At 31.8% G+C, this 9,830-nt stretch overlaps 4 protein-coding genes and 1 non-coding gene across 9 annotated transcripts; 1 reads left to right on the top strand and 4 right to left on the bottom strand.

The window, feature by feature from the left end:
• Nucleotides 1-100: 100 nt before the first annotated feature.
• On the bottom strand, nt 101-3,207 carry LOC143188433 (protein-lysine N-methyltransferase SMYD4). 4 transcript variants are annotated; one of them, XM_076392681.1, is made up of 7 exons: nt 2,780-3,207; nt 2,045-2,702; nt 1,697-1,983; nt 1,258-1,541; nt 644-1,121; nt 394-458; nt 101-322 (listed from the first exon to the last, which is right to left on the bottom strand). In XM_076392681.1, exons 1-7 carry the CDS (start codon nt 2,964-2,966, stop codon nt 314-316), a joined length of 1,968 nt encoding a protein of 655 aa, XP_076248796.1. In that variant the 5' UTR covers nt 2,967-3,207; the 3' UTR covers nt 101-313. The 4 variants fall into 4 exon arrangements, with proteins under 4 accessions (XP_076248796.1, XP_076248797.1, XP_076248794.1 ...); XM_076392679.1 differs by lacking the exon at nt 101-322 and having other exon boundaries at nt 324-458; nt 2,780-2,994; nt 3,071-3,196; XM_076392680.1 differs by lacking the exon at nt 101-322 and having other exon boundaries at nt 324-458; nt 2,780-2,984; nt 3,071-3,196.
• Nucleotides 3,208-3,946: 739 nt separating this feature from the next.
• Pfdn4 (prefoldin subunit 4) lies at nt 3,947-5,007 on the bottom strand. The gene is made up of 4 exons (XM_076392695.1): nt 4,881-5,007; nt 4,701-4,805; nt 4,497-4,613; nt 3,947-4,310 (listed from the first exon to the last, which is right to left on the bottom strand). The coding sequence occupies exons 1-4, from the start codon at nt 4,917-4,919 to the stop codon at nt 4,158-4,160; spliced, it is 414 nt and encodes a 137-aa protein (XP_076248810.1). The 5' UTR covers nt 4,920-5,007; the 3' UTR covers nt 3,947-4,157.
• A 232-nt stretch (nt 5,008-5,239) lies between these two features.
• Trnaq-cug (transfer RNA glutamine (anticodon CUG)) lies at nt 5,240-5,311 on the bottom strand. The gene has a single exon. It is a non-coding gene; the product is annotated as a tRNA-Gln (tRNA).
• A 138-nt stretch (nt 5,312-5,449) lies between these two features.
• Nucleotides 5,450-7,085, bottom strand: LOC143187277 (THUMP domain-containing protein 1). The gene is made up of 6 exons (XM_076391376.1): nt 7,010-7,085; nt 6,606-6,824; nt 6,378-6,536; nt 6,048-6,292; nt 5,741-5,972; nt 5,450-5,673 (listed from the first exon to the last, which is right to left on the bottom strand). The coding sequence occupies exons 2-6, from the start codon at nt 6,801-6,803 to the stop codon at nt 5,569-5,571; spliced, it is 939 nt and encodes a 312-aa protein (XP_076247491.1). The 5' UTR covers nt 6,804-6,824; nt 7,010-7,085; the 3' UTR covers nt 5,450-5,568.
• A 124-nt stretch (nt 7,086-7,209) lies between these two features.
• LOC143185101 (calpain-7) lies at nt 7,210-9,407 on the top strand. 2 transcript variants are annotated; one of them, XM_076387839.1, is made up of 8 exons: nt 7,210-7,337; nt 7,453-7,679; nt 7,752-7,915; nt 7,981-8,194; nt 8,272-8,594; nt 8,663-8,795; nt 8,923-9,111; nt 9,195-9,407. In XM_076387839.1, the coding sequence occupies exons 2-8, from the start codon at nt 7,496-7,498 to the stop codon at nt 9,269-9,271; spliced, it is 1,284 nt and encodes a 427-aa protein (XP_076243954.1). In that variant the 5' UTR covers nt 7,210-7,337; nt 7,453-7,495; the 3' UTR covers nt 9,272-9,407. The 2 variants fall into 2 exon arrangements, with proteins under 2 accessions (XP_076243954.1, XP_076243961.1); XM_076387846.1 differs by having other exon boundaries at nt 9,029-9,113; nt 9,195-9,330.
• Nucleotides 9,408-9,830: the final 423 nt, after the last annotated feature.

The following is a 9,830-nucleotide window of genomic DNA, read 5'->3' as shown; positions in this document are numbered from 1 at the left end:
ATTTCATTTTTATAATAAATTCATGATATAAAATGTTGATTTTTTTAGTGTATCGCTACAAATTTTACGTTTTTTAAGAGGTGTAGAGATAAAAGAATTTATTATAGTTATTCCATATTTTTTCAGATTTATATTTTAATTTAAACATTACCCCGTTTGAATATCTGTACAAATATACGTGAGAAGCCATACACATTTTTTAGGGAATTAAATAAATATCATGTATAACTTCAATAAAACGTTTCTAGGAATACATCGTGTCTTTTATTGATAACTGGATACAATATGCTGAGGTCTCATTTTTACGGATCTTCTACCGGATCTAAAAAGAAGAAAATATCATTCATAGAATCAAACTTCAATTTGAATCATATGTATAAAGCATTTACATACCTTCGCAGTGAAGTGATTAAGCATATGTTTGCATGAAGCAACTGAAGCCATAGATTTAGAAGCAGCTTTATTATATTAATAAGCAACAAATAAACCAGTGCACAATGTGAATTATACAAATGAAAGTGATTTGCAGGATATCAGTAAGCATATTTTTAAAAGCAATGGCAGGTAAGCATATAAGTATAGCATAAGTGTAAGCATATAAGCATAAACATGTTCCTTAAGATCTATTGTAAATGAAATTTACCTAAATAGAAACTCTTCAGGTATTGCTCCGCGTGTACAATTTCTTCGCAAGGCTGGGAGACTTCCTTATATAATATACCAAGGACAGATTTTACAGCATCAATGTCATACATATTTTTTCTCAATCTCTGTTTGTAGGGTTTCAGTTTCTCTACGAGCTCCTTATTCTTAGTAATGGAACCAATGTGATCTTGAAGAATCTCATTATACATTGGCCAATTGGCTGCACAGGCGGGACAATCACACTCAAAAAAGTAGTCTTCCATTATCTTCTCTCTTCTTTCAGTTCGCGGCTGGTGTGCATACGCAGGGCCATATCCTGTGAATATTTGATTACCAGGATATATGGGCTCCAGAGCGCGAGTAATCATTGTCAATCCTTCAAAATGACGGAACGTGTTTGGTGCGCAAGAATGATTGTATAAACTGTGCGTCACGTAGAGACCCGATCCAGTTTGAATTCCTGGTTCTTGCTGCACCTGAAAATAAATCTGATGTATTGCAAAAAGTTTTGTAACAATTATATTTTATGAGGATTATGAATGTATATAGCTAGTAGGAATTGTTATTGCTTTTTCCTGATTGTAACTTATAATGCTCATTAAAAGAAATTACTGTGAAACAATTGGAAGATGTTATAAGACAAGCACGAAACATAAGGGTGCCACAGAACGTAAGCTCAGAGAAATTATCGATATCTTTTAATTGCTCCATTTCATATTTCTTGCAGAAGAAATCAGTTTGCGTGGCTAGAAGGATGGTTGCAAGAGCTGAGATGCACGCAAAGGCACTAATTCCAAGGAGTGGTCTTGTTGACATATTGGTAGCAAGGCTCAAAGCAGATCGCGCGCTATTGCTATCCAGTATACCTTCGTCTGTAAAGCCTGCAGTTCTCTTATCTGCAAGAACAGAAATAATTTATAAAATCTATTAATGCACAGTATGTTATAATTCAATATTTCTTATGATACACTCTGTAGTTTCCTATATTTTTGGAAATAATTTACATATATTGTATATTTTTCTTTTCAGAATTGAAGTTTGAGAGCTTTACCTGGATTACATTCAGCTTTTTTCATGTCTTCACGCAACTCTGCAATCTTTTTGCCTTTTGCTGTTACTACAATCAAAAACCGAACAATTTTGGTAAGCATTCGCACCTTATCTTTGTCAACATCGAATAAGTTTCCTAGTATTGACAAAATTGGACATTCTATTTGATGAGCTGTATCCCAAGCAATTAATCTACATTTTTCGGAACAATACATTGCCATCGGACATTTTGGGCATGGAATTAAGTTATAGCTTCTTGTTAAACAATGATGACAATGTGTATAATATCTGAAATTCACATAAAAGTGTTACAAGTCAATGAATGCCTCACTTTTTAAATATTTCTTACCTGTGTGTATAAATAACGTGTGATAATGGATCTTCAAAACTAACTACATCTCCTGGCTGAAATTCCCTTGTAGCTTCCAAGTGGCGTCCAAATTTTTCAGAATACACAATGCTGATACCATCGCTAACAGCAGGAGCCTCTTTACTTGGCCCATAAATTAATTTTAAAGGACCTTCGTGGGCTAAATACCTTGGTGTTTTTTCTTCAATATTCATAGGTACTTCACTGTGACCATTAGTTACTTCCTTTTTATTTTCATTGATTTCAGTATTCTTCTTTATCTCATCTTTAAGTTCGATTTTCCCATTTCTGTACTTCACAGTCGGTGGTATATCTATGACCTTCTCTGATAGACACATGTTTAATACTTTTTGTATATCTATTGCAACACCCTTTTTAAGCTTCAATTGTTTTTTAATTTCATCTACAGCTTTTGCTCCTCTTTCTCTTAATTTCTTCCGTTTTTCTTCTGGATACCCAAGATTCAGAGCGGTATCGACGTCTATTAAACATTGTTTATAGTATTGTTTTCTATATAATGCCGCCGATCGATTAGCGTGAGCATAGGACATAAGTTCTTTATCACTTGCATAAGCTAAACTCATCGTATAAGATTTTATAGCTTCGACGTCGTCACCCATTACGAAATGCTGATTTCCTATGAGTTTTAAAGCATAATAATTTGCTAATACTCATTTTAAACAAAAATTAAATTTGCTAATATTCATTTCTCACCTTCTTCTCGGTATCTGATTGAATCTTCTTCATTTTTCATTTCAGGAATTAAAATGGGTAACTGGGATTGTACCATATTTTGCAAAATGTGCCCAATAAGTGCTTCACACTCTTTCTGTAAACCATATCCCACATTTGATTGATTGGCTTGTTTTAAAGTCAGTACTAGTTCTCTGGCTATATCCATATCTCCTGCAAACTTTTCCTAAAGAGATCTTGCATAAAAAGTCTTTAAATTCGTATGTTTCATTACAAATAATTAAATACATTTGAAACAGAATATAAGCATACCTTATTTAGTTTGGTTCACTGATTTTTTATGTTGGTAAATAAAATGTTTTCAATAGTTTGAAGAAAGAATTGTTCTCATAATTCTGGTGCAGTAGATAAGGAGATGCTGAAGGGAGTGTAGTTAGCTATGTACTGGCAAAAGCAAACTGAGAGGTGAAACTAAAATTACCTCAAGTAAGATGATAGAGGGAAGCAGAAACTCTATGACTGTGTAACTAAGTTAGAAACCATTCATTAATACACATTTTACCAGGTGGCGAAAACTCGACAATTTACAAAATTTGTAATTTCATTGCCAATTCTCAACTTCATCATTTATTTCGCGTAGTAAAAGAAATTACGGTCTTTAGGCGATAGCAGCGCAAAAAATGCCGGTCGAACGCGTGTTAACTCGTTAGTTCATAAACTAATTTAACATCTAATGCTACTTAGTATTCAATATCCACGTGCTTGTTTTCATTGTACATTTTAATTGCGTAAAAATTTATGTACTTATCAAATATTTGTATAAAAATAGTGTGGATACAATTCATAATTTACAGATTAAATGAAAGCATAAGGGGGATACTAAAACAAGTCTTAGAGGTTTAAAAATTAGAAGTATTCATTAAATATAGACTTTAGAGGTAACTTTTTCAGTCACATCGCATGACCACTTTGCAATGAGAACAATTTGGCAGGTATCCAAATTTAAGAGTACAGTTACTGCAGTCTTGAAATCAACCTTTAATTAAATGAGTAAATGTAATAATACAGTCACTGACTTCTGTACACAATACAATAATGTATTTTTATATGTTTAGAAAGATCACATTATTTTGTAAAAAAAGCAAAGTTAACATTAGAAAGTAAAATAAGATTAATGAAAAGTATATGGAAAAAAATATAACTTTATTAAGATTTTATCACACTATAACAATTAATTAACATTCATAAATGTTAAAGACCTAATGTGAATACAATAAAAAATGATTTACCAAATGCAGTTGTGTATTATGCAGAACATAAGTCAGGAAAGTTGTAAGACAATAAATGTATGAAAAATTTATTCTGAATTATAAACAAATCATATGCACATTTGACTAGATTAATCTTCATCTGTCTCCAGATTTATACGATTTCCAAACTTTACATAGAGCTGTGTTTTTAAGTCACTCATGGTATTCTTCAAATCTTCACATTTTCTCTCTAAACTTAAGATTTCTTTCTGTTTTTTGTCTTTAATCTCATTGAGGTAACTCTACAAACAGAAACAGAATAACTAGAAACTATTATTGCTTTGCAGTTTATAAAACATTATTTTTTTTAACATACTTCTTCAAAGTTATATCATGTTACTTAATACTAAGTTTCATAGAGAGACTAAATCCTTCAATTTCATTCATAAATACAGATACTAAATGGGATAGTAGACCATAAAGAATACCTGTGTCTTTTCCACATCTTCATAGATGAAAATTTCCCCTATGTAACATGGTACTTTCGTGTCATTATCCAGCAAGATGATTTCGTCGCAAGCGTCTTCCAAATTCTTTAAGTCATTCTGTAAAAAGCAGTACAATACAGTCCAGTGCATGACCAAATAAGGTTACAAGGAAGAATTATTCGTTACTAAATCGTTCATTCATACTTGCTTAATTTTTAATTCATCCTTCAATTGTTGCATTTCAACGTTTAAGCCTGCAAACTTATTTATTTTCTGTTGATCTTCATACGTAATATGAACATCACAATCCTGTAATGTGAGGGAGGTTAAATACAGATTTTAAAGATATAAGATACAGAAGAAGTAATTGATATTTCTAATCACCGGCTGAAATTGCCCAGAATTATTTTTTCGATCTGACATGCTTACGTTCTTGTTTTGTATTCTAATTACACAATTTACGATTTAACACTGCTCCAGACAATTTTCAAAACAAAGTGACGTATTTTCATGACACCAGTAGCTGGAATTAATTTTGAGAATGAAATAAAGCTTGGCGTTATATCGTTGATTGAGAACACGGCATTAGTGGTACTGAAAACATTTTGTGGCATTTCTTTTTTGTTTTCAACATCTTTTTACAGGATTGTTAGTGTTTTTAACTAAAGCTCATTATTAATATCTTTATCTGTAGTATAAAGAAAGCAAAAGTAAAAGAAAAAAATCTTTTTTTTTAAAAAGATAGGTCCCACCGAGATTTGAACTCGGATCGCTGGATTCAGAGTCCAGAGTGCTAACCATTACACCATGGGACCTTGTAATGATAGTTTTGATACAATTTATTTATTTTGCGGATGATAACAAAATTAAATTTAATTAATTTTATTATTTTCTTCATTTATAACACTTCTGAATTGATATAGGTTTGGTCATAAAATATTTTATCGTTTTAGAGTATAAAACGTTTATTAAAAAAAGAATTGTATGTTACATACATTTTTATGACTGTGAAAAGAAAACAATTACAGTAGAAAAGTTACTGTATGTGCAGTTATTAAGTTCATTACATATGTTAATCACTGGATTCCTTGGTATTCTCAGTTGTCTTTTCTGATACGCTTGTATTCCCTTCTTCAGTCAATTTTGAAGAATCTTTGCTTTCTTCTTTATCCTTTTTCTAGAAATCAGAGGCATTAATTTTCATGATACAAAAATTTCCTCTTCAAGAAACTATTTCTTATTACCTTTGCAGTGTTTGAAGGTTCCTTTGTATTACATATTTCTAATAAATTGTATTTCTTGAACTTATAATAATTTGGTGCAACAGACATAAGACATATACCACGTATCACTTCAACTATCACAGCAAGTTCTGGATTCTTTAAGTCAGCCTTGTTTCCAGGATTCTTTTTGTTTATTATTTCTGCCAGGTCTTCAATAATCTCCTCTCTTTGTATGCTATTGTTACTGTGACGACTGTAAATCATACCACATATTTTAATACATCATTTTTAGTATCAAAATTTGCACTCATATTTAAGGAAAACTTACTTAAATACTATACTAAAGGTTTTTGGTTCTTGTGCAAAATATTTTTCAAGCATTGCATTTGCTTTCTGTTTTATGTCACTCATGTATGCTTTGCATACAATTTCAATAGGAAGTAGTCTTAATAAAAACCTTGTACGTTGTTGCTTAGTCCTATCTAATTCTGTAATAATTTTAGTGACTAGTTCCAATGGATTAGGCAAGGTACTCCTTATGAAAACTACATTTTTCACACCTGTATCAACTGCCTGATAAAAGAATCATGAAGAGATTATATCTTAAGTTATATTTAATTCTCAAAATGAAAAATAAGGCTCTTCACAAGATATTTACCTGAAATCTTCTGGCATTCACTGGTTTTGCATATTCTGCTTTCAATTCATTAATTTCTTTGTTTAAAGCTATTGATATATCATCTTCTTTATTATCTTCCTCTGCCTCAGCAGCAGAATCATCTTCTTTTTTTACTTTAGCATTCTCATTATCAGAATCCTTGAATTAAAAAGAAATTTGATGTCTCTCTGCCTCCTTTCATTCTTATGTCATTCAATTCCACCATACCTTTATGGCATCTGATCCATAAATCTCATCAGCAAATTCATTGAGTAATTTATAAGCATCACGGACGCAATCTTTCTCATGGAAATTGCAGGTGCATAAAAATCCTGTAATGCCTGGTTCCAGAATAAACTGCTTACGTTTTTTCTGTGTATTTCCATTATTTTGGTAATAGTTCTTCTTTCTTTTCTGAATGTCCATTTTTGTTGTGAACCACTAGCTCTACAAGAATTTTATGTTTTTTACAAAAAGAGAAACTTAAGGATTCCTTGCTTAATGCTATGTCAATGCCATGTGTTTCACAATTAACCAATATTCATACAAGTTTGTATCAAATGTAAGCAGTACTGCAAACCTTAATTTCATTTTGTAATTGCAAAATTAAATGCTTTTGCAAAATTACTTACACTCTGTATATTCAGACGTCTCGTGTGATTCAGAATTCGTAAATTTTTCTTTTCGTAGAATTCCTTGGTACTGTTTACGATAATATCGTATATGACACTGCTAAACGTGTAGGTGACACGCTACCAATACTTGTATAAATATATATAGAATATAGTGTAGTCAGTAGTATCGTAGTGTGGTACCTAACCAACCCAATTTGTCATGAAACAGTGATAATTATCAAGGAATTCCGTAATTAATGAAATTTTTAGGCGTAGGTATTGTAAAATATATCAAAATTCACATAATTATGTATGTGATATGAAATATTGTAACATAAAAAGCACGGTAGGTTGATAAAATGTAATGCTAAGTAAACAATGAGAGCACTCAGTTTAAATTGAATAAAATTAGAAGCAAATGAATCATTTTGCTAAATATTAAAAGCATTTATTTGTTTCAGAGTATTAATTGTAGCATAATTTGGACAATAAGAATTTATAACAATGACCTTAGCGGATGCACAAAGTGCAGCACGAAAAGCTGTACAGTTTGACAGTAACAATCAGTATAAGCAAGCTCTGTATTATTATAATATTGCTGTGAAATGTCTTACAAGATTACAAGATCCTGTATATGATCAAAAAATTTTAGAGTATCAGGACAGGATAACAACAATACAACATCTTAGTAAGTATATTGTTAATACATGTAACAGTATGTGTGTACAAATCAGTAATATATTGTTTTAATACTTTATAGTCACTGAAGAGGAACAGAAGAGTCACAAAGCTCAACCTGTACATCAGTCAGAATTACAAAGATGCAAGTTTCTTTTGAATCAAGCACAAGATGCAGATGAAGCTGGCTTGAAAGATATAGCTGTGAAATTATATACAGATGCTGCTGAACAGGGACTTAAAATTGTATGTGATATCATTTTTTAATTCCAAACATTGCAAAGTAACTTCATTTCACTTTGTAATTGCAGAAAACTACTGATGCAGAGTTTAAAGAAAAATTAACAGCTCTCATTCGACTTGCTCTTGACAGAGCAGAATCTTTAAAAGGTCTAAAACCAAAAGAGAGCCATGATATTATCGAAACACTTTCTAAATTACCTTCTGTACCAGAAACAAATTTGGATGTGGATGTAGATGATGCACCACCTAAAACAACAACTACAACAACTTCTAGCAGTGCAGGTAACAGGAATTTTTAATTTTACAGTTACTATATTATTTTCTTTAATTAATTTTACTTATCAATTAATCTGTTTTAGGGCAACAAGCTCGTCCACCTCTTCATCGCGGAAGTAGTGCACATCTGAAAGTGAGCGGCGGTAGTGCTAATTACACGGAAGAGGAGAAGAAAGTTCTACTTCATAGTTCTCATATTAATGACCACGAATTTGTACCCTTTATGCACATTGATCTCGGAGAAAAATTTCAGTATGCTATCCCATTTACTGATAAAGATGGTTTACTAGAATTAGCACCAAAGCAAAAGCCTGATTTTGGAAGATGGTGTCGGCCAGAAGAATTGTTCTCTGAACCAAAAATGCTTATGAATCACCATGTCGATTACTACAGCATAAAACAAACAGTTAGTAAAAACTAGTGATGTCTTTTTCCTATGGCTTTTCGTTACTTTAATGTAGTGTTCAATTTTAGGTGGTCTCTGATTGCTCTTTTGTTGCTTCACTTGCTGTGAGTGCTCAGTATGAAAAGAGATTTGGGCGTAGATTAATCACGTCTATTATTTATCCACAAAATAGAAATAAGGAACCAATTTATAATCCATTTGGTAAGAGTTTCTTCATGTTTATTCAAGTTATTTAAAGTTTCTGAATTGTAAAGCTTAGTAGTTCAATTGTCACTTCTGCAGAGCTTCATATTTCAATAGAGATTAAATTGCGAGTATTCTATGTTAGGAAAATACATGGTGAAACTACACATTAATGGTGTTCCACGCAAAGTCATAATAGATGACTTGTTGCCTGTAAGTCGATACAACCAATTACTTTGTTCCTACTCTAGCAATCAAGGAGAGCTGTGGATTTCATTACTTGAGAAAGCTTATATGAAAGTGATGGGTGGTTATGATTTTCCTGGCTCGAACAGTGTAAATTCACTTTTACTTAATGCATTATTAATATAATAAAATCACGAAATATTTGTTTATCAATGAACCGTTCATTTTTAGAATATAGATTTACATGCTTTAACTGGTTGGATACCCGAACGATGGGCAATAAGACCAGGAGAACCAGATTTCAATAAAGATAACTTATTCAACATTTTATTGTCACGGTTACACAAAGGGAATGTATTAGTGACAGTAGCCACTGGAGAACTATCTGATTTGGATGCTGATAGAACAGGTCTTGTGCCTACTCATGCATACGCTGTACTTGACGTCAGACAAATAAACGTGATTATTTTTTACGAATTTATACACGTTTTAATAATAAAGTGAAGGGAAGTCTGATTTTCTAAAATACTTTAATAGGGAGAAAGATTGCTACAACTCAAAAATCCTTGGTCACATTTACGATGGAAAGGAAATTATTCCGAACTTGACACGGTACACTGGACCAAAGAATTGAAGGAAACATTAAATTACGATCCCGATTCTGCATCTCAATTTGACAATGGCGTGTTTTGGATCGATTACGATAGTATATGCCGTTTTTTCGATGTGTTTTATTTGAACTGGAATCCTGGACTATTTAACTATACATATTGCATTCACCAGTAAGTTGTTAATATGCGTATATTTTTCTTATTTCTTTTTACGTATCTAAAATAATTTTGTTGCAGAATGTGGAATGCAGGAATA

Source organism: Calliopsis andreniformis, chromosome 2, assembly GCF_051401765.1.
Source record: "Calliopsis andreniformis isolate RMS-2024a chromosome 2, iyCalAndr_principal, whole genome shotgun sequence".
Lineage (NCBI taxonomy): Eukaryota > Metazoa > Arthropoda > Insecta > Hymenoptera > Andrenidae > Calliopsis > Calliopsis andreniformis.
This window is presented reverse-complemented; position numbering and strand designations above follow the sequence as displayed.